Source organism: Zalophus californianus, chromosome 2 (assembly GCF_009762305.2).
Source record: "Zalophus californianus isolate mZalCal1 chromosome 2, mZalCal1.pri.v2, whole genome shotgun sequence".
NCBI lineage: Eukaryota > Metazoa > Chordata > Mammalia > Carnivora > Otariidae > Zalophus > Zalophus californianus.
This window is the reverse complement of record NC_045596.1, coordinates 167,703,809-167,727,753: the sequence shown is the minus strand read 5'-3', so window position 1 is coordinate 167,727,753 and position 23,945 is coordinate 167,703,809. Positions and strand designations below refer to the sequence as shown.

Below are 23,945 nucleotides of genomic sequence, written 5' to 3'. Positions count from 1 at the left end.
TACATAAATCTTTAGAAAATAATAAAAAATACCCCTCTCCCCACAACTGTAGGTGTTATGGGATGTGGTGGGTATTAGGCAGGATTTTAGAGGGAAAGGAACTTTATCTTGTTACAACTGGCGGTGGGGTGTATGTGTGGGGTTCCCATGGGCATGGTGAAACCTCCCGGGAGCCTGTAGGAAGTGAAGCTAGAGGAGACCCCCTCCTGTTTTTTGAGGCAGAGACTGGAGGAGGAAAGACCTGGGAGCCCCCAAAGCTCTGGAGCCTTGACTTAGGATGAATCAAGTCCTCAATGTGTGCGTGGCCATGCCTGGTAACTTTCTTTCTCTTTGTCTAGTGATCTCTTAATGAGGGACAACCTGTTTGAAATCATAACAAGCTCCAGGACCTTCTACATACAGGTAAAAAGCTCACTCTGAGAAGACTGGTGTTCTGTCTCTGTGAATGGTGTGCTAAAAGGTCTCGCCCTTTCCTCTGCTTTCTCTTTTATTTAGTTTAAAGTTTCTAGGTGGTAAATTTAGCCCCCAATTGTCAGTCTGAGTCCCATTTTATTCTAAACAGGATGTTTGCCAGAAGCTTCCCACCCATAAAATAGTGAGAGCAGGTTGAGCCTCTGAACTGGGGAATGCGAGTTTGTACTAGCTGCTTTCAGCTGGTGGGCGCCAGCTAAGCAGAGAAAAGGAGAACTAGCCAGGGGTTTCACTTCTCCTTTGGAGGGTATTTATAAGCCCCGCCTGTGTGGACATCTCTGTGTGCGGAAGGACAAAAGCCCAGAGGGCCCTGTGCCGGCACCAGGTGCAAAGCCCAGCTGCACAGAGAAAGTCATTGTTTGGGCTCTGACAGTTCAGCTCTCTGAAGCTTCTCCCTCCACCCACAGCTTTGGAGCTCTCCCAGCTCTTCCTCAAATCATAGGAGCTAGAAAAGCAGATCCCCGAGCAGGGCCTAAACTCTCGGTGCCAAGTCCTTACCCAAGCTGGCCTGGCAATCCACGGAACATGCCTCGATCCACACAGCATCATGATAATGCCTCATTTCTGGCATACAGGCTGCCATGCAGTGCGTTGGTTTAGATGTGGGGCTCCCCAGCCGAGGCTTTTCAGGGTTCCCAGTGCCCTTTCTTTGTTCCAGGTGTCAATCCCCATTAAGTACCATCCCTTCCAGAGGGCCCCACACCCCATTTCTTGGGCAGCAGCTCCGTAATCCTGACCCCTCCGAGCTGGTCCTCCTGCCCCCTGAGCTGAGCAGACATGCTGGCAGCTTTAACTGTCTGTGGGCTCCGCTCATTGACCCAAGCATGTGTCACTGGGGAAGAGAGAGCATAAGGGAGCTGTGGCTAGCTTTGCTGGGGTTGTTAGAGCTGGTTCCATTGTCATTTGGGGACAAAGTTTAAGCTGTAGTTTCAAAACAGTTTCTGGTCCTTGCATTTAACAGGCATATGCAGGGTATCCTTAGAATGCCAGGCATTTTGCCTCATACTGGGGACACTGTTAAAGAGAACAGATCCTGAACCAGAGGGAGAGAGATGTTGTCAAGTAAACGCAATTGCAACAGTGTGATGGGGTGGGGGAAGGGAGTGTTGGGTAGATGAACGCTGTGGGGGGGTTAGGGCAGTGAAACTATATGACACTTTAGTGGCGGATGCATGAAATAGAACTTTATAGCACAAGGTAAAGAGTAGAAAACTTTAATATATGTGAATTAAAAAAAATCACTTAGGAGGTCAGGTGATTCGAGCACGGCGTGTGGATGATGACAAAAGAACCTAAATGCATTATGAGTATGGAACAACCTCACTGAAGGGGCTGAGGGAATAAAAAACAAAAAAGCAAAAACCAAAAAAACCAGTGTGGTTAGTGCTATCATTACAGTGAGTGGTGGTTGTCATGGAACTCATAGAAAGGGCACCTTCCCCTGTCTCAGGGAGTCAGGGGAGGTTTCCTGAAGGAAGGCACATCTAAACTGAGTCCGTTGGGGGAAGAGTGGCCCAGGCAGAGGGAACAGCATGTGTGAACACAGGATACACAGATAAAGGAGCACAGAGCACATGCAAGACCGGACCCCCACACGGAGGGCCCATGCCTTACAGCCCTTGCCAAAGAGCTTGTACTTTATCCTGAAGGTTAGGGCCCCTTGAGGTGGAGCCCTGGGAGTGGTCCAGTCAGCTCTGCCTTCTGAAAATACTACTTGGGCAAATGATCTAACTTTCAAGCCTTGTTTTCCTCATCTGTGAAGTGGAGGTGATGTCCCTCAACCCAGCCGCGTTACTGGTGTGCTGGCTGTGGGTTTCCAGGCCCAGTGCAGTGTAAACGCGGATGAGGGAGGGTGGAGGGCAGGACAAGGTAGGGAGGGCAGGTTGGGGGCTGTCGTCGTAATTCGGGTCACGGGTGAAGGAAGCTTGAACGAGGAAGGATGGAGAGAAGTGGACAATTTAAAAGCTATTGAAGAGTATTTTCTGGGACTTGGTTGTGGGTTGGATGTGGGGTGAGGGGAGACAGGGGAGGTAAGGACACTGCTGGGTATTTGGCCTGGGCCTCAGGGTGCCTGATGGCAGCCGTCCCTCAGACCGGAGCACGGGAGGAGGGACTGGTGAGCGGAAAGGCAGCCTTCGTGTTGGGGGTTCTGAGTCGGCAGTGTGTCTGTGGGACATTCGAGTTGACATGTTATGAAGGTCCTCAGAGAGACAGTGCCTGACACATGGGTGGTATGAAATAAGTATTTGTCAAGTGAAAGATTATGCTGGGAAAGAGCTTGGGACGAGGGAGAGTGATTTGGGAAACAAGAACTCCAACAAAAACAATGTTCAAAACACTTTTGAACAAAGCATGTGCACATTTACCAGAAGCTTCTCATCACTTCTACCCTCTTTTGCCTTCTGCTCCCACATTTCTGGGATAACAGAACACTAGCATCACCCTGAAATAAACAAATGAGCGAATGGACAAGTCTGTTAATGGCACCTAACTCAAAGAGAACAGAAGATTGAGAAGAATATAGAGTAAAAATCCTTAAGAATATGTATTAATTTACTGTCAGTAGCAACTAAAAACTCATTTAGGTTGACACAAGTAATATCTTATGAAAAACAGGTATATTTCTAAAACAAAAAAAGCAACAAGAGTAGCATTGTTTTTTGCATTTCTGCAAATCTCTTTAATGGCTGGCTTACTAGAGGACAGCAGGATTCTCTCTCTGCTCCTGCGTTCTATCTGTGGCCATATGTTGTTTTGGTTGAAGGATATGAAGAAAATCTGGCCTCGCACAGATATGTATTTGGAAAAAAGGAATATTTTAATAGCTTCTTCAGATAATTGTGGATATTTTTCTCTGATTCTATATCAAAACTTGACAAGTGGTATTTTCTTAATGTTTAGGTGCAATGTGGTATTTGGAAGCCAGTATCAATATCCATAAACTTTCATAGTCTTACGTGAAAATCTACTGGCCAGTTTTGCACTCTGAATGGATCCTTTTTACCAGTGCATGATTTTGTAACTGTGTGCGCTGGTCATTAGGAAAATAGTGGTCCCACTGAGGTATGCAGACCTTCCAAACGTTGACACACTTTATTATATAATATCAAAAAATCACCATTGTTAATATCACCGCAAGGATCCTCATCAACAAAGTTGTTAAATACAGAAAGCTGTCAAGCTTATGGAGAGGGATACCACTTTTTGGAATTCTAATTTTGTTTGAGACCTCAAAATTCATCATCTGCAAAAAAATACTTTCATGATTTTGCTTGACTAAATGGACTACTTTCATTCATTTTTGAGAAAGAGTCCACCATATGCCTAAGTCTGAGTAAGTTTGACAGATAGTCAGTCATTTGTTCCAAGGAAAAATTGTGTCTCATGCAAAAGGTAAAAGCATAGAATGATTCCTCCTACAGCGTGGTGCCAGCAACTTTTGCCACCGTGCCTCAGTGGCATTCTGACCTGCTTCCTAGTGTATGTTCAGTAAATCTGCCTGAAAGAGCCACGTATGCTCAGTATCCAGGGAAGCTAGCCCAGAGAGCCGGGCAGCTGGAGGCAGAGCAAACAGTCTCCTTGGACAGGGCACGGAGGCTTGGGCGACAACATGGCGCTGGCTTCCAACTGCTGAGGTGTTGGTCATTTACCTTCTGTCACACATGCCTTCTATGTCACGCTTACGTATAATTTGAACCCTGGGATGCTACCGTTTGTTGGACACTCAGCTGTGAGAGGCATGGTGCTAAGGAGTTTACAGGCAGCATATCACTTAACTTCTCAGCAATCTCTGAGGCCATCTCCATTTTACAGATGAGGAAACGGAGTGTCTGAAGGTAAATTATTTGTTTGAGATCATAAACCTGAATTGTGGAACTGATTAGCACCCCTAATCAGGTGCTAGATCAGGATCTACTCCCTTGTGTTGTTTAAAAGCGGCTTGGTACGAAATCAGAGAGGGAGACAAACCATAAGAGACTCTTAATCATGGGAAATAGACTGAGGGGTGCTGGAGGGGAGAAGGGAGGGGGAATGGGGTACCTGGGTGCTGGACATTAAGGAGGGCACGTGATGGAATGAGCACTGGGTGTTATATAAGACTGATGAGTCTTATATAAGTCATCAGTCACTGACCTCTACCCCAGAAACCAATAATAACATCATATGTTATTAATTGAATTTAAATTGAAAAAAAGTATATAAGAAAAATAAAAGCAGCTTGGTGCAGAGCCCAAGATGTAGAGGGTGTGGCCATAGATAACCAGGAGAGACCAGCTTGGGGGGACTGGCTGTCATGGCAGGTGGATCATGGTGACCAAGATCCAGGATCTGGCAGTAATCAGGTATCTAAGCTTGGCGAGTCAGCAAACTTATCAGCCTGTAGACGGTTCTCAGTTCTGGGCAAAGATTCAAGATGAGATTTCAGTCCTTGGAATACAAGGCATGCAGAGTTCACCATTTCTCTCTTTCCCAGTCATAGAAGGTCAGGGGTATTATGTTGGAGGATTTAGTTATTCTAGATGAGAAATGTAGTGCAGGCTGGTTTGGGTAACTTGGCATAAGCCCAGTTGCCAGAACTAGGGGTCCGTGTCAGGATAAGAATAGTAATAAGAGGGCTCCCGTGTGGATTGCGGAGTGTTGAGCTAGAACTCTTTGGATACGTACTGTTTTAATTTAGACTATAGGGTGAATGACATCACTCAGAACTATGTAGTATACAGCCTAGACAGTTGGATGTGGCCAGGCTGTGTCTAAAAACGGGATTGGGTCCTGGGAAGAGGGCAGGGATTATTAGCTTTTGGAAGGGGGGCAGCACAGAGGTGGGGAATAGAATGCAGAAGGAGCATCGTACAAATGTTGGACAGCTGCAGCAGAAGCCACCCCGGTAGGTACTGGAGGCCTGTTACTCATGACCTCTGGAATTCATTGCTTCAAACCCTTGCATCTGTTATGGTACTGGGTTTATTGTAGGTGCTCAGTAAAAAAGCTCATTGGACTACAATAAACCTCAGGCTGCCATGATTCCTTTTAGTATCCTTTATTCCTCTCACCTCAAAAACTGTTCTCAAGGACAGAAACCCTACTTTTTCTTTCTAACCAAGTGCCAGAAACAAATGCACACACTTAAGCATGCCAGGAAGAGATGAAGGTGTGAGCGTGGCAATTCCCCTTTTGTTCTACTGAGTTTTAAGCATCTTTTAGACTTTTCATAATTCATCATGGGGTGCGTGGACTTCAGCTCTATTTTTTACTTTTGGTTCACCTTTGTGATGGTGTTTTAAGATGTTTTTGGGTTTTTGAGGAAAGCTAAACACAGGCTTTCCATTAAAGGTAGACATACACATACGCCATATGTTTGCATACAGTTTTTAAGGTTTCACTGAATTTTTGTTGCCAGTGAATCCAAGTTCTAAAACTACTAATAGAGATTACAGTTGTGATCTCAATAAAGTGATAGTCTTTTTTCTCATTCTTATCACAATATTTGCTTGTCTATTTAAATAATATTTTATTTTATATTATTATTTTTTAAGTAGACTCCATACCCAATGTGGAGCCCAACACAGGGCTTGAACTCACGACTGTGAGATTGAGACCTGAGCTGAGATCAAGAGTCGGATGCTTAACTGACTGAGCCACCTAGGCACCCCCTGAATAATATTTAAAATAACATTTGTTAAACATTAAAATAATGCTTACTAATGTTCATTACTATCCTTCTGGCTGGATTAACTCTATAGGTTATCTGACAGAAAATGTCCTTAAGCAGGATTAGAGAATTGGGGAAAAAACATAATTAGCAAACAGTTTCCATCTTTATTAATTACTAAATTTTTTAAAAAAGATTTTATTTATTTGACAGAGAGAGAGACAGCCAGAGAGAGAACACAAGCAGGGGGAGTGGGAGAGGGAGAAGCAGGCTTCCTGCAGAGCAGGGAGCCTGATGTGGGGCTCAATCCCAGGACCCCGGGATCATGACCTGAGCCGAAGGCAGATGCTTAACGACTGAGCCACCCAAGTGCCCCAATTACTAAATGTTTTAAGACAGAGATTTATTTTGCCCATCATGTTCGCAAAGTCTTTAAAAATTGTAATACTTAATTCTAGCAAGGGTGCACATAAAAAATAATATATTGGTGGCAAGTGAAATCTGTCTTTTTGGCCAGAAATCTCTCTGGCCAGATGTAACAAGAGCCTTAAAAGAATGCATATTCTTTAGTAAATTTCCCAGGAGCTGAAGAATCGTAAGAATGAAAAAAAGCTTTGTGCACAAAGATGTGAATAGTAGCGTTACTTATATGAGAGGGGAATTGGAAACAATTTAAATGTGTTTTAGAGGATTTTGATTCTTGTGTCTGACTCCCCAGATGTTAAGTCAGGTGGTGCCTAGTTTTCTCTTCCTCGGTAGCTCCTTGCTAGATGGAGACTGGGGTGAAGACCACTAGGCTCGTGGTGTGGTGGGTTCCTGGAGAGACATATGAGGGCATTGGTGGGGTCTCAAAGGACAGATAGGTGGCCTGTGGCTTGTGGGACATTTGACGTGGGGGTTGCTGTGTTGTGCTTGGGTGGTGGAAGGGGTACAAGTAGCTTAATAGCCCTGGAAACTGGCATCATGTGGATTGTGCAGTCTGTTTCATGAAAATCCTGGACCTCCTGCATGATGTGGGAAACGTTTGTCTCTCCCTCAGCTCCTATCTCCATGTCTCCCGATCCTCTGACATTTCTCCCTACCGAATCCTCTGTCTCCCTAGAAGGAAAATCTCTGAGAAATGCTTTTCTACTAGTGGACAGTTTAACTACCTCCATCTCATTCAACTCAAAGTAGCCAAGTATGTTATCTTATTTGATCTGGACAATTTGATCCTTAGGCAGGAATTACCTGCAGTTTGAGTATGAGGAAACAGAAAAAAAGTTTCAGGGAGAGGCCAATTAACATATACATGTTCTATACATAGTGTTGGAATTTAAGGCTTCATTTGTGTCCCTCATGTAATAATAATAACAGCAATAACTAATACTTTGTGTTCAGAGTGCTTTACCTAAATGAGTTCATTGCATTTTCCCAGTGGCTCTACTTGTGGAACAGGCTAGCCCTGAGATTAGTAAAATAACTTCTGGAAGAATCTTGGACAGCTTATCCTGTTTATCTTCTTGGACTAGGGATGGATTTATCTTTTTCTTGGAAAACCAACCACCAGGTTGTCACACAACTGGGAAAAGCCCAGGGGAGAGAGAATACAGGGAATTTGCAGCTCTAGCATGTGAGAGAGGTGTTCACCTTGTTGCTATACCCGCTTAACCCAGTGTGCCAGGATGTGAAACTATTTCTTTTCTTTTCTTTTCTTTTTTTAAAGATTCCATTTATTTATTTGAGAAGAGAGAGTGTGAGAGGGAGCAGGAATGGGGGGAGGGCAGAGGCAGAGGGACAAGCAGACTCCCCGCTGAGCTGGGAGCCCCACACGGGGCTCCATCCCAGGACCCTGAGATCATGACCTGAGCGGAAGGCAGACACCTAACCGACTGAGCCACCCAGGTGCCCCTGAAACCATTTCTTTTTAAGTGTCTTCTGCACACACCTAACTCATGAGGGTTTGTTTGGGGTGACAGAAAGGGGTAGGAGCACCAGTTTGAGGATTTAAAAAAAAAACTAGTCGTGTTTTATTCTGATACAGTGCAACATGAAAGAATCATCTGGGGGTTGGGGAAAGTGAGGGGCCTATGTGGGGAATTTTGCAGGCTGGAGTGTGGCGTTTATATATACCTTGCTTAGGAAAAGGCACACACTTGTAATTTTGGGTAGGGCTGTTAGGGGAAGGCACAGGGAGCAGAGAGAGATTAACAAATGGAAATTTCTGGAGGTCAGGGATTTGGTCTTGGTCTCATCTCTGTGCCTGGCACCTGATGCCACGTGTAAGACCGGGGAGGGCCGCAGCAAACCTTTGCTAGGTTCACTTGAATGCAACCCCTGTAAAGCTGGAAGGCGCTGAGAATTCTGAGGGCTCCACCTGCCGACGCTTGGCCATTTGATTTTCCTTTCTTCATAGAGCCGCTGCTGCCCCCTTCTGGGGTTGGTAGGTATTTCTGGGGGATATGCTTTTTAAGGGCTCAGCAGTGTCCTGCCGGATGGTAAGCTTGGTGCTCCGAGTCTACCAACTCTCCAGGCCTGGATGGAGTCTGGACAGACCCAGGTCGCTTGTTCTCTGAGGGAAGCCTTGTTCCTGGAGATAATATGTATCTTGGAGAATTTGCAGAGGATTTGGCTTTGGCGGGACTGGAGTTGAAAAAGGGATTATTCTGTTTGGATAGCTGTGGTAGAAAGATGCCTGCATTGGGAGTCAGGAGAACTGGAATCTAGACCAACCGTAAGTGTTGAGCTTTGGCTCAACATTTTCCTTTTCTGGGGCGCCTGGGTGGCTCAGTCGTTAAGCGTCGGCCTTCAGCTCAGGTCATGATCCCAGGGTCCTGGGATCGAGCCCCGCATCGGGCTCTCTGCTCGGCCGGAAGCCTGCTTCTCCCTCTCCCACTCGCCCTGCTTGTGTTCCTGTTCTCGCTGTGTCTTTCTGTGTCAAATGAATAAATGGAATCTTAAAAAAAGAAACAACAACAACAAAAAAACCCCATTTTCCTTTTCTGTAAAGGCCGGTTGTGTTCCAGAGAGGGTGAGGGGCTTCAGCAGGAATGGCCTTTGCCCCACGTGGAGCTGTTTTATTTATGGGGTGTCAAATATGAGTTTGCTGGAAACAAATGTCCTCAAAAGTCTGAGAGCCACTGGATGACATGATCTCTGGGCTCCTTCCAGCTCTAATGGTGTGGTTTTATAAACTTAGAATTGAACCACAGACTTGTGAGCTGAAATCATAATGCCAAACATTTCTCCCTAAGTGCTAAGGCTGTTTTGCAGGCGGACAGTCCAGAAGACATGCACAGCTGGATTAAGGAGATCGGGGCAGCTGTTCAGGCCCTCAAGTGCCACCCCAGAGTAAGTCATTTCCTTTCTGGTACATGGTCACTGTCAACTTAGAGATGAATTCTCTCTGAGTGGGCAGGTTTTATTTGGTGATGCAGCCAAGCACTCTGTCCCTGGAAGCAGCCGAAGCCTCAGGCTGTCTTGTTTGTTTCCTCTTTCTGCTGGTTTAGGTACAGAATTTTATTTTTTGTTTTTGTTTTTTTGTTGTTGGAAAGAGGTGAGGTGTAGGGTTGGGTAAAGAGACAGAGCCTGTGATGTGTTCTACACGTCTCTCTGTGTCGGCCGACCTTGACACATCTGGGGTGAATTCTGTTGGTCAGACTTGATTTCTGTAGACCAGTGCCTCTGGACCTATGAGGGGGTGATCATGGGTGGGTGTTCTTCCTGGGGCTTTGGGATAAACATTGTCAGGAAAGGCCTTATTTTCCTTTGTTTTTTTCTTCCCTTTTATTTTTGTAGGATATGTCCTTTTCTAGATCCATCTCTTTGACTCGCTCTGGAAGCTCTGGCCTCTCAGGGGGGCCCAACTCTGTCCTGTGTAGGGGGCGGCCACCTATGGAAGAGAAAAAAGCTCTCTGCAAAGCCCCCTCTGTGGCTTCCTCCTGGCAACCCTGGACCCCCGTCCCACAGGCCGGGGACAAGCTGCTTCCAGCTGAAGAGACTCCTGGGGACTCTTTGTTCATGCCCCGGCTTGGGGAGAGCAGTACTTCTGGGGTGTTGCCCAGCTCCCGGATAAGGCACAGGTCGGAGCCCCAGCACCCCAAGGAGAAACCATTTCTGTTCAGCCTTGATGATGAGAGCATACGGACTTCTGATGTGTGATAGGGCACAGTGCCCTGGGATGGGGGAGGACTCAAGAAAAGGAGGCCATGACTCAGTTTCCCTACATTTTGGAGGACAGTCAGAGACCCTTTGGCACTCATATTCCTGTGGATGCTATGTGGGAGGGGCCCATCCAGCTGGCCTGTTTTTTTTTTTTTTTTTTTTTAAATATCAATACAGCATATTTAACTTGGAAAAATCACTAGGTTGGACCTGTAGGCACGCTCAGTAGACAACAGGTTGCCTCTACTTTGACTGTTCTAAGGTCTTCCTGGTGAGAGAAGGTTGGGAGTGCAATTTCATCCCTAACCAAGTTTTGTTTCCTTGTCCTAGTTGTAGTTCCTTCCTTTACTTTCCAGGCCAGGCACAGAATCTTGGGCCAGTCATCTGGTTTGTCCAATTCTTATTTATTGGCTGAGGTCTGACTGTGAAGTAGGAAGGTCGTAACTAACCCAGCTGGCTTGCCTGGGATACATTCTGAGGGGAGGTGTTAAAATCTGGGGGCTGGCAGGGAGCTCTCAGAATGTCTACGAGGGTAGATCCTCTCAGGGGACTTCTGTAGGGGAAGAAATAGGGAATCTCGTGTAAGGTATGGGGTAAGAGTCAATCTCAGCGTATCAGCCAATTTTGGGAATTACTCTGTTCTTGTCTATGACCCCAAATATTGTCAGTGTGAATGATAGACCTGCCCATGCAGTTTCTGTGTCAGGCCCTGGGGATGGGTTTATCAGTGTTGAAAGTTATGACTGTTGAGACTAGAGCAGACATTTCCATTGCTATGGCATTATTTGGAAGTTTGGAGGGTTGATAAGTGTAGGATAATTCCCTTGCGTGAGAGATCAGATCTCTATTTTAGGGTGTTAGAATTGCTTTAGAGCAGGTCCTGGGAAAAGACGGGCATCCAGATAAACTTCATCCAGACAGACTTTTCTGATCCGTGTTTTCCAGACAGAAGAAAAGGTCTGTTTTAGCACAGACAGATTTCTTGAATCCTTACTTCATAGCTCTTCAGTGGGCTGATATTAGTCTAATTTTAAGTGCTGTATATTATATAACCTGGCAGATTTGCTTTCTTTCTACTCTTTCTGTTGCCCTTTGAATGAAGCCTTGTGTACTTGCATGATCAAACCTTGTGACCAGATAAGGTTCCCAGTACTTAATAGTGAAGAGATACGAGGATAATCTTGAGAGGTATTTATATTTTTAATAAAATAGAAACTATGCAAAGTGACATTGATTTAGAGGCTCTGCATTGCTGACTAGAGATTTCCCAGGTAGAAGAGCGTAGATTGCATTTCCCACCCAGATTTTTAGGTGTACCTTCTTTCATTTGACAAGAAGATACTATTTCCAGTGTCCCTGGGAGAATTTGTCCAACTTATGTGGTGAACTGCTAACTTATCGGGGTGCCCTAAAGGGAGAGAAAAACTGACTCATTTCTGTCTATGCCTTTTATCAGCTAGATCAGCTAATTACCTTTAAATTAAAAATCAATCACTAGAGGAAGATACCGAGAGATGTGTTTTTACCTAAGTCAGTCCCTTCTGCTTCCTTATGTCTAGATCTAATACAGAGGCAAAAACATGTCATCAGAAATCCTTAGGGGCTTGAGGGAAATCTGTGTTCCTTGCAGGGAGTGTAACTCCCTTGAAGTCTATGTCATGTTGAGAACTTTTCTTGACCGCACTGCACTGGAGCTATTCTTCACTTAAATTGTTTGGCCTAGTGGTCCTGGTAGAAAAAAGACATCTAGTACTGGATCTCTCTCTCTCTCTCTCTCTCTCTCTCTCCTCTTTTTTGCAGACTCTTGTAGACGGTTGTCCTCAGAAATCTGTGGTTTGGGAGTTAGTTATTTATGAGTGACCGAGGTTACAGCTTCAAGTAGTCTGATAAGTAGTCATTTCAGATTCTTAAAGCTCCTTGTCTCTGATTTCATCTTCAAATTTTCCTCAAGAAACTTCTTTGGCTAGGTCAAAGAAAATACACAATAAGTGATATTTGCACTAACAAAAATAAGTTAGGAAATTTTGAGATCCCTTTAAACATTCCCTAACTCATGAAAGCTGTCATCTTTTGGTGTTTAAGCTGTGAAAATGTACCCATTTCTCTTTTGTTAAATAAACTCTCTGCTAGAATACGCCTGCTGAATTAATTGGCCATTATATTAAGCTGATATGTTTCTTATTTCAGTAGGGTCTATTTTACGAATGTGTTAAATTAAACATACTTATAAATCTAGATTATATTATTATGATAGAAGGAAAACAAGGACTTTAGTTGGCAAATACTTGGGAATACCAAGTGAGAACATTGCTGATGTAGTTCCAACACCAGATAAATAGAATTATCTTCAGTGAAGTCTGTAAGCATTCTCATTCCCAAACCTTATTTCAGAATTCCTTTTGTGTCCATATTTCTTACCTTCTGGCCAATTTCACATCACAACTTTTTAACGTCACTACACATGTGAGCCAAAGATAGTGCATATATAGTCAAAGCATTTGGCTTTAAATGTCTATGGAACCAGATGGAAAAAATAGGGCAGGGATGCAGTATAGGTTAGTGGTTAAATGCACAGGCTCTGGAATAAATCTGAGTTAAAAAAAAGGAACCAAAAAAGGTACTGCCATTTTCTTTGTGGAATAAAAACCTTCTTGGGTTGTGCTGTTTTCATAAGACTATTGAAATGATCTTGATCCAGTTTGTGTAACAGTATTACAGGTGGTCTTCCCTATAATTGAACTATTTGCCATCCACTATTCTTGAGAGCTTAAGGATTTGCTTACTCAAGCTCAGTTGGTGGTTGGTAAACATGGTTTGACTTTTTGCATCCTGGGAGACATCATAAACCTACTAAGGTGTAGAGTAGACTCAGGTCAAAATATTGAAAGGTATATGTTTATTTCTGAGTAGAATGCTGAGCTGCTCACTCATATGAGAAAGAGCAGAGGTAAGGCCCAGCTCTGTAGTTCACTTGAAGCAAAAGGTTTTTTTTTTTTTCCTTGCTGAATATAACTGCGCTCATATGGGCTAAAAGGACCTAAATAGATTCAGTAGTTGAGCAGTGGGATTTGATGTTTGTTTTCACTGTTGACCAGTAACAGCATTTTGGAAATCGAGTTTCCCAAGTGAGCTTTGTTTATAAACTTTGAACATGTCAAAAATGGATAGTTTAGTAAATCTTTTCAACCAACATCACTTTTCTTTTCTTACTCCTTTTTTCTGTTATTGCCTGCAGCAGTCAGTTACAGTCACTCATGCTAAGTAGAATTTGAATAAAGCTAATGTTAGCAAAAATAGACTGTTTGACCTCTCCCCCACTGCTTATTGAAGTGTGGCATGATTTTGTGTTTTGAACCAGTACGTTTCAGCTGTGAAATGCACTCACTGTAAGCACTGAGCTGAGTGCATGGAAACTGTTACGCTTCTCATTTTATGTGATCTCCTAATTGGTATGTAGCAAAAAAATAATTTTCTAAACCTGTTTTGTTGCTTGTTTTGTAATAAAACCATGTGAAATACTGAAATATGGTGTGTGTTTTCCTAATGCTGACCCTCTGCCCGTGGATGGGTGATCTCTCTTGTCAGTCTGCCCCATTATTGGTTTTCTGCACAGGGCGGGGCTGGGGACCTCTCTTGGTTGCATGGGGGTGGCCCTGGCCCTGGGGCAGGGACGGGGACGGGTGGTGGGGGATGCGTGTGGGGGTGTGTGTGTGTGTGTGTGTAGAGGTCTGCCAGGCTCTGCCCCTTAAAGCCCGGGGGTTGAGGGAGGCGGCACCCTAGCGGGGAAGAAGTGTTGCTCATTTTAGAGCAGTTGCTCGTCCAAAGTAAACTGGAGCATGAAGAAGGAAGGGGGCAGGATGACTAGACCTCTGCGGCGGCCAGCTCTGCTGGGACAGCTCCTCCTGCTGTGGCTGCTGCTCCCGCCGCCTGTGCCCAGAGGCGAGGCTGGGAGGTCCAGGGCCTTGCTGCCCTGCCCCCCGCTGCCCACCTGGCTCGGCGGGGTCGACGCCGGTGCTCGATCGCTGCCGCGTCTGCGCGGCGGCCGAGGGCGAGGCCTGCGGCGGGGCGCTGGGCGGGTGGTGCGCCCCGGGGCTGCAGTGTCGCGCGACGCTCAGCGCCCCGCGCCTCGGCGGCGCCTGGGTCGGCACGTGCGGCTGCCCCGCGGCGGGGGCGGCGGTGTGCGGCCGCGACGGGCGCACCTATCCCAGCCTGTGCGCGTCGCGCGCCTCCGAGGCGCGCTCCCGGCCGTGCCGGTGCTGAAGGGCGGCTGCTCGGGTGGAGGTGAGCGCTGGCCCGCGCGCTCGGGAGGCTCGCAACGTCCCCAAGCCGCGCGCGCCTGTCGCGCGGTGCGCCGCGGGCTCTTTCCGCCTTTGCCTCCGATTCAACTCCTTGTTCCCAGTTTTCTTTCCTTCTTAGGTGTCTCTTACCAGTTCCCATGTGGTTTCTCCCCACTTGCCTCCCCGGGCCTGTTGAATGCCGTCTTCCCTTTTTCTTCTCTTTTTTTTCCCACCCGGGATGACAGGTCTGGTCCCTCAAGGCGTATCCTTGCGGGGTGGCAGTGAATACAGAGGGGAGGCCGAAGAGAGGAAGGGGAGGGAAAGGAGAGAGGAGGAGGAGAGAGACCGGGAGATTTGGGATATGACACCTGATCCGGCCAAGCAGCGGGGCGCCCATCGCCCCCAAGAGTGGAGCATTTCTTCACAGGGACCAGGAGTGTAGGCCGGCTCCGGAGCGAGGACAACTTCATCGCGGAGTTGGTGGAGAAGGTGGCGCCATCTGTGGTTCAGTTGCAGCTGTTCCGCAGGTAAAGGAGGCAGGAGGAGGCCGCCCGCTACCCCGCGGGACTGTCTCTGAGCGCCCGCAGGCTCTGGGCCCCGCGCTACGGCTTTACAGGCATCGCTTAGGCTTAGTCGTAAAACCCGCTGTGAGGAAATCGCGGCTCAAATAGGTTGAATAATCTGTTCGGGGTTGGTTTAGCCAAGGAGCGGAAGCGTAGGGATTGTGACTTCCAAATCTGGGCTACTCCTCTGCACTTCGGGGTCTGGGGTTTCTCTCTCCCTCATCTCCCACGGACAAAATGGAAGGTCAGATGTAAGAGCTAGAAGGCATCCTGATGGTGATCTTGCTCAGGCCCCTCGTTTGCCTGGAAGGAAATCCTATGTCACAAGGCCGGTTAGTAGTGGAACCTAAGCTGGAACCAGACTTCTTTGACTCCCTCCCTGCCAGCGTCCTCAAGAATGTGGCACTAGGTCCACGTTTGCGCGCAGTAGTAGGACTAGGTGAGGCCTCTCTGAAGCAGAGGGTTGCTGCTCTGATCAGCTCTGAAGAAGGAGGGGAGGGGGTCATCCCTGGAAAAGGAGAGTTGGGATCAGCTCTCTGTCATGTTCCTAAGAGATGGCCAGGGTGCTGAACATTCAGAGTCCAGTTACACATGGAGAGAATGAAAACAGACAGGGGATAGTAAGATGTCTGAGAAAACTGTGGTGGAGGTATGTTTGATAAATTAGAGGTTCCATGTCCCCAGACTCTGATGGATCCCCTGGTTTTCCTGCCCTCTGCTTATGCTGTTGTCTTGCTGGGACAGGTCACCTCTTAGCAACAAGGATATTCCTGCATCCAGTGGCTCTGGGTTCATAGTGTCTGAGGATGGGCTCATTGTTACCAATGCCCACGTCCTCACCAACCAGCAGCGGATCCAGGTGGAGCTCCAGAGTGGCATCCAGTATGAAGCCCCTATCCAGGACATTGACCATAAATTGGACCTTGCACTGATTAAGATCGAGCCAAATGTGAGTATGCAAGAGCCAAATCAGTCTGTACATCTGGGGATTTCCATCAGTTTGCTGATATTTTCCTCTCCACCCCATTCCTGCTCCACATCTATTCTACCTGGTATATGGTCTTCTCTAGTTTCCTTTTTTTTCTGTTTTTCACTGTTCTATTTTCTTCTATGCCCGTCTGTATATCCCTAACAATTTCTATTAACTGTCTAGCCTCCTTCTTCAACAGATGCTGCTTCTGGGAAACTTATTTCTCTGCTTGCCTTAGAATACTAGGAATGATTGCAGTGGATTCAGAGCTGCCTAGGAATACTCTGAGGTCCTTGCTACGCAAAGTCTAGTCTGCATATCAGCAGCATTGACATTATCTGAGAAAGAATTTTTTAAAAATGCAGGATCTCAGATCCCACCCACGTCTACTGAGTCAGAATCTGCATTTTAATAAGATCCCTAGGTGATTCGTGTGCACATTAAAATTTGAGAAGCACTGTTCTGGGCACTCTCCTTTCTGTTTGTGGTTTAATTTTGACTATAAAACTTTGAGCTGGGGTGTGCCCGGGTGGCTCAGTCTTTAGGCGTCTGCCTTCGGCTCAGGTCAGGATCTCAGGGGGCTTCCTGCTCAGTGGGGAGTCTGCTTCTCTCTCTGCCCCTACCTCCCTTGTGCTTGCTTGCTCTCTCTCACTCTCTCAAGTAAATAAATGAAAAAATCTTTAAAAAAATAAAATTTTGAGCTGGTATAGTGCTAAGTAAGTTGCTAATGTCAGTGTATGTTCATCAGCGACTTCACTGGTCATTTAGTTACAGTAATTTCTACAAAGCAGTAATTTTGGATTTTAGAGATAATCCTGATCGTCTTACCAGGTGAGAGGTCGGTGGTTGCTGGAATTTGAGGAAGAAACATCAGGCACTTGTAGAACCTATATGAGTGGGTGGGAGGTTCTTGGATTTTGAGTGCCCAAATGATACAGACCATGCCATATGTGTGTTGTACACAAATACTGGTTGATTCTATTCTTGATTTCTTCGTCACCTCTCTGTCCTTCCGGTCCCTCCTGGCTGTGTGCAGACTGACCTTCCTGTATTGCTGCTGGGAAGGTCCTCTGACCTGCGGGCTGGAGAGTTCGTGGTGGCCTTGGGCAGCCCGTTTTCTCTGCAGAACACAGTGACTGCAGGGATTGTCAGCACTACACAGCGAGGGGGCAGAGTGCTGGGGCTGAAGAATTGAGACATGAACTATATCCAGACGGATGCCATAATTAATGTAAGTCACTCGGGAGGGTTCTCAGCCCATAAGGTACTGGCAGGACAGTGAGAAGAACATGTCCGAAGGCCCTCTTTTCCTTTTGGCCTGTTGGGGCTGTCCAGAGTTCAGTTAGACCCTCACTGGAGGGATGAATGCCATGTCGTTCAGCCTGTTTGATGTGATCGTCAGCATCCGTGATATTGGGCAGTCTCTTTGGGTCTTTCATAGAGGTCACCCCTGCTGTAGAAGGTGGTGGTCCTTTGGCTCTTGTCTTTTACCTGCACCGACTTCAGTGTTGGTGATGACAGGGGCACGGCTTTGCCGTGCTCACCAGAGCAGGCTGCTTTTGGTAAACCTCTTTAGGAACTACGTATAAATGACAAGGAGAAAAGCACTGGTGACTTTTTCAAATTCTGTCTTCAGCACGGCAACTCTGGGGGCCCTCTGGTGAACTTGGTAAGTGGCCACTTGCCTTGCTGTTTCCTGTCTCGTCCCAACTTTCCAAGAATGATGATGCAGAGTAGGATGTCACTCTTGTGTAGAGATTTGTGGTAGGATGCTTTTCTATTATTGCATCTTAAGTAAATGGTTAGCAAAGATTTAAGATCTGTGCTGGATTTATCATCATTTATCACATGGCATGTGAGTTCATCCAGCTGAGGGTGCCAGGGTTTACTTCCGTTTACTGACATCTCTTCACCATGCCTTCTGTTTTCATTGTGTAGTTAACAAAAGCCCGGGGCATTAAACTAAAATATATGTCAGCTGACCACCTGTGCTACATAATGTCTATCCTTGAAGACCGCCTGCTGCTGCATGTGAAGAACTGTCCCTCATCCCTAAATGCTAACTACCTGACGTGTCTGTTCGGGTTTTTAATCCTGATAGAGAAAAGCCACAGTGAGAATCCATCACTCTATCATGTATTTAATTCTTAGATGTTATTCAGCATCTCTAGTGGAAATGCAAGAGTTTCTAGTTGCTCAAATACCTGTGAAAACATGAGAAAGTGCAATGCTGTTTGACACGCAGTCTGTGATCATGCTGAGTCCCTTTGAGCTGACTGTTTCTGGTTCTTCACACATTACACTTGCTTTTTGGAGGATGAGCTAACTGTATGTGAAATTACTGAGCACTCTTTTACTTATAGTAATGTTACTTATGTAATTTTCTTGTGCTTGCTTTCTCTAGTAGACAATGAGTTTACTAGGGGCGCTTGAGTGGCTCAGTCGGTTAAGCATCTGCCTTCAGCTCAGGTCATGATCCCAGGGTCCTGGGATTGAACCCGAGTTGGGCTCCCTGCTCGGTGGGGAGTCTGCTTTTCCCTCTCCCTCTGTGTGTGCTCATGTTCTCTCTCTCTCTAGCTCTGTCTCTCAAATAAATAAAATCTTAAAAAAAAAAAAGTGAGTTTACTAGAGCAGGGGTGACATGCAATTGTCAGGCCACACTCCAGACCTACTGAATTATGATATGTAATTTAATATGATCAGAAGTCTCTTTTTTACCCTTCCCATTACCCAACAGAGGCTAAGGGTGATGAAGTGCATGAAGAGGAAAGTGTTTCCCACTTCATGGCTTTGGCTTTGTAGAGCTTTGTTCTCCGAGGTCAATTAGCTAGTTCTGAAGAGATTAGCTAATTCTGAAGAGTTTCATTAAAGTGTTGCTGAAAAATCCAACGGCTTTTTGCCTTTTCCATGTTTATTTTTAGTTTCATTTGAGAAGAAAAGGCAAGTACTCCTTGTCCTCTTAACCTGTGTCAAAATACAAACTGATTCACTTTTAAAATGATTTGATGAAGGAAAAAATGAACTCAAGATTAAAAAAAATTGTCCTCAGCAGGGATCTGCACATGGGTAGGGTCCCCCCCGCCCCCTCCCCCGGCTTTCTGCTTTCCTACCACACTGTGTGTCCTATAAGGCAACGTCCACTGCTCTCTGTGGAAGTCCCCTTTCCTCTAGCCCCTCTGTGCTCTGACCCTCAGTGACTAGCTTCATTTCCTCCTCTTCTGGCACTGGTTTTGCACTGGTCAGTTTGCATGACTTGGTGACTGAATGATATCTCCTCCCTTGCCAGGATGGTGACGTGATTGGCATAAATACATTGAAGGTGACCATGGGAATCTCCTTTGCAATTCCCTCAGATCGAATTCGACAGTTCTTGGCAGAATTCCATGAGCGCCAGTTGAAAGGTAAGGGGAGTTAGGACTTTTTCTTCCCTTCTTGTGTTTTTCAGGAGCCCTCCATCTGTTCTGGAGACTGCCATTAGGATTCTGTAGAATACTAAGTCACTGGTACCCAGCTCTTATCACGGTGGTTTGGGTGGCAATATGGGGGAACTAGGCACAAAGCCTAGTTGTGTTGTACCCAGAAGTATGTGTTATGGAGGAAAGGAAACCCATGAGCTGGAGATGGGAGGTGGATGGGAGGAGTGTCCATGCTAGTGACAAAGGTTCTCTGAAGCACATTTTCAGGCTGACAGCCTGAAAGGGCAGTTATAATAATAGTAAGGATGTTCCATGACTTGCTGTTTTTTGAAGCTCTGCCAAAGGAAAGAAGCTTTGTTGTTACTAACACTCTATAACTTTCCTTTCCAGGAAAGGCTCTTTCACAGAAGAAGTATATCGGTCTGCGAATGCTGCCTCTCACTATGAAGTAAGCATGGGTTTCAGTATGTCTGCGTTGTTTTTCAGAAGCAAAAGGCATAGCTGGATGGTCTTAACAGGGAATCTAAAGCATGTGGGCTACAGCTGGCTACTCTTGTGAGTGTAGGGCCCCATTGTCACAGGGTAGGTAACTGTCTCTGCCTGCACCAATATTTGCGGTACATTTTAGTAGCTTCTTTCACTGTGGCTATATAGACCTCATAATGTCCAGTGGTTCAGGGCTTTGGTAGAGAACTGCCCCCCGCCCCCCAGGGAAGAATAACTGTGACTGGCTTGCTGGAATCTTCACTGGCCCCCCGGAGCCTTGAGTAGAACACATAAGAGTACCTATTGAGTTGGAGGCTTTGACCAGGGCTCAGGTGATGAATTCATTGTTTCTTAACCTTCTGGGCAAACTCTTCTCACTTTTCTTAGCCTTCTTCAAGAGATGAAAAGGCAAGATACAGATTTCCCTAATGTGAGTTCTGGGGTCTTTGTGTATGAGGTGATTCAAGGAACAGTTGCTGAAAGGTAAGAGTTCAGGCCTTGGCCCAGCTAGCATGCCATGGTAAATGTGTGTTGGATCGAGATGTGCACTGTTCAGTACAGTGGCCCTACCCTCGCATGGCTGTTGAACACTGAGATGTGGCTGGTGTGACTGAGGAATGGAATCTTATTTAATTTTAGTTTATTTAAGTAAAAAAAAAAAAAACCAAAAAAAACAGAGGCACTCAATATAAAAGATTTTTCCATGAAACATACCCTTTGTTTTGGAAGGACTGCCTTTAACTTTAATCACTGTATTGTGTAAGATGTTGTACAGTAGCACAATAGGTGTGGGTTGTTTCTAGTGGATTTCAAAGACTTATATGAAACAGTCTAAAATACCCATTAATAATTTTAAAAATTACATATTAAAATGATAATACACATATTGACTTAAATAGGTATATTAAAATGAGCTTCATCTATTTTTAAAAAGATTTCTAAAAATTAAGAAAGTTTTTAAAAATGTGGCTACAGGAAATTTAAAATTACGTATGTGGCCTGCCTTACATTTCTATTGGACAGTGCTGATTTGGACTTGTGTGCTTGTGTTGGAAGGACTTTTTTTGGGAAGGGAATGGTTTTTTTGTAGCTCAAGAATTCATGATGAATTAATAGCATAAGTTTAAATTAATTTTGCTAGGAATTCCTGAATTTACTTTCGATACCTTAGTTATTAAGAACAGGAAGAATTCAGAGGGCTAAAAGTTTAAGAATGAGTGAATGTTAATAAAGCAAATGCTAGAGCAGCTCATCAAAGAAGTGCTCCAGCTGATTTTACTCTTGTTTTTAAACAGTTATACTAACTACTGAGGGAAGAGGTGGCTCATCCTACAATTATTCTCCTGGGTCCCTCTCTTATACTTCTTTAGTATACCTCTCTCACTACTTTTGTTTCTCAAAGCTCAATTATCTTTTTATATTATGGCAACTCTTTTAGTAGGGGGAAGAAACCATAGGGTACTAACTGTTAATAGCTAAATGTTAGGTCTGTTACTGAATTTGGCTTGTCATAGGCTTTTCTAGACTTTCTTGCTTCCTGCCCTCCCCCACCTCTTTATTTTTATCTTTTGGTTCAAGGCCAAAGCTATTTCTTTCAGTTCTCCTAGTCCTTGCTACTCAAAATATGGCCTGTAGACCAGCAGCATTGGCATCACCTGGGGCTTTTTTAGAAATGCAGAACGAAAGGTACCTGGGTGGCTCGGTTGAGCCTCGGACTCTTGATTTAGGCTCAGGTCATGGTCTCGGGGTTGTAAGATCCAGCCCTGAGTCGGGGTACGCATTCAGTGCGGAGTCAGCTTCTTTCTCTCTCCCCCTCAGCCCCTCCCCCAATTCGTATGCTCTCTCTCAAATAAATAAATCTTAAAAAAAAAAAAAATGCAGAATGACAGGCCCCACCACTGAATCAGAATCTGCATTTTAAACAAGTGATTTGGATGAACATTAAAGTGTGGGACTACTGCTTGCTTGAAGTCACTGATAAACCAGAAATCTATTATTTCTGGCTTTATACACTTAAATCTAATAATAATAATTACAGTAATAACAGCTGGTACTTATTAACCACTTACTGTATGTCAGGCATCACTTAAGTATTTTACATACGTTTTTGAGCCCCCAAAGTCTTATGATACAGGCATTATTTTACAGAAACAGCAGCTGTGGTACAGAGAGGTGATTAACTTGAGAGGTACATATAAGTAGAATGCAGGGATGTGGAATCTGGCTTAGCTCGTGGATTATCCTGTTTTGTACCTGCTCTGTTTCTAAGAGGCACAGTGAGTAGCAGGAAGGTGGGTTTTCACGTTTGAAAGACCCAGGATCAAATCCTTCTTTAGTCCCTTCTAAGCTGTGGGACATGGGATAGGTTATTTATCCTAGTTGAGCCTCACTCCCTCATTTTGGTGCGTAGTTTACCTTCAGTAATAACTGGCAGGTTTCTTTCTCTTCTTCTACTCACAGAACTACAATGGATTAAGTTTCTTCTTTGTGCACAGTCCCAGTCATCCTCCTCAGCTGTCCTTGTTCTAAAGGTGTTCCATGCTTTTAGCTTTGCCCTCAAACTTCTCTTCACATCCCTTGCTTTAAATTTCTATTTTTAAAAAAAATTAATTCCACATATCTTGGTAATCCTCTCGCAGCCTTCCTTTGGTTTCCCATTTCTTTAAAATGGTGTCTCCTGGAGTCATTTAATTTGATGTCCCTCTTCCAGCCCATTATTGACTTTAAGAGAAGCCATCAGCATGGCTATATATTTATTGAAGTGTTTCATATTTGGAGGTGTTGTTTCTAGAATATATATTCTATGTGAAGCAAATATATTGGAGACAGAATATAATCACAACTTTGGGGAAAAGTAGCCTAGAATCAGAGCCTTAAATATTTAGACTTGAAAGCATGACTGGTTTTTGACTTACTGGAAGTAGGGCTATCAGGCTGTGGGTGGAGATGGGGCAAGTAAGTGGGCTGTCAAAACCAAACTAATCAGAGTACAACTGTATGGGGAAAAAATATATTGCTTGTGTTCTTCTTTATCTTTGCTGGTAAGACCAGGAATGTGCTTGAGGTTTACAGAGGTCAGAGACTGATAAAAATCCAAAGCTAAATTGCCTATTCCAAACCAAATCCAATATATGGGAGGAGTAAACCTTTTACATGATTCTGTTAGAAGACTGATTTTATAAAGGTTATAGGATTGCTGTCCCCAGGTGATTTCCAGGCATATCTTATAAAAGCCCGCATACCTGGAAGGATTGATGCTGTTTCTGGTTTCCTGGTTTATACATTTAATGACAGCAAAATAGGGGCTCCTGGGTGGCTCAGTTGGTTAAGCGTCAGCCTTCGGCTCAGGTCATGATCCCCGGGTCCTGGGATCGAGTCCTCTACCTGCTCATTGCGGGGTCTGCTTTTCCCTTTGTCCCTCCCCTGCTTGTGCTCTCAAATAAATAAATAAATAAAATCTTAAAAAAAATGACAGCAAAATAGTGCCATAAAAGACAGACATTAAATTCTAAATGGGGACAAGTAAAACTTATAGTTTCATGGTCCTTTTTTGCCCCCTCTCCCAGCTCTGGGTTGAGAGACCACGATGTAATTGTCAGCATAAATGGGCAACCTGTTACCACCACAACTGATGTTATTGAAGCTGTTGAGGACAATGATTCCCTTTCCATCATGGTTCGTCGAGGAAGTCAAACTTTGATCCTGACAGTCACACCTGAAATAATTAAGTATCCAGCTTTAAAGAGAAATCATCTAACAAAACCAAAGCTATATTACCTGGTTTGTACTGAAGACGTGCCAAAGTTAGCAAGTTTTAGGGTCTCTTTCCTAAGAAAAATGAATGCTTTAAAACATACAGATACACACACACACACACACACACACACACACACACTTAGGGACCATTAGATTGGGGTACTCTACTACTGCTAAGAAGCCTTACTAAAGCAAGTGAAGGACATGGTGCCA

General features: G+C 45.0%; 2 protein-coding genes across 3 annotated transcripts in view; both read left to right on the top strand.

Annotated features, from left to right (window-relative positions):
- Positions 1-13,788, top strand: part of PLEKHA2 (pleckstrin homology domain containing A2) — a 59,325-nt gene extending 45,537 nt beyond the window's left edge. For both annotated transcript variants that reach the window (XM_027598726.2, XM_027598725.2), the window contains 3 exons: positions 339-402; positions 9,374-9,451; positions 9,899-13,788. In XM_027598726.2, the coding sequence (XP_027454527.1) occupies positions 339-402; positions 9,374-9,451; positions 9,899-10,261 (505 nt within the window). In that variant the 3' untranslated portion in view covers positions 10,262-13,788. The remainder of the gene's footprint in view (positions 1-338; positions 403-9,373; positions 9,452-9,898) is intronic.
- Positions 13,789-14,121: 333 nt separating this feature from the next.
- Positions 14,122-23,913, top strand: HTRA4 (HtrA serine peptidase 4). The gene is given in 11 exon segments (XM_027600383.2): positions 14,122-14,216; positions 14,218-14,480; positions 14,483-14,545; positions 14,969-15,068; positions 15,849-16,053; positions 17,111-17,305; positions 17,711-17,743; positions 19,361-19,475; positions 19,881-19,938; positions 20,364-20,459; positions 23,543-23,913. Coding segments are annotated over 11 exon segments (1,566 nt in total). The 3' UTR covers positions 23,886-23,913.
- The last annotated feature ends 32 nt before the right edge of the window (positions 23,914-23,945 follow it).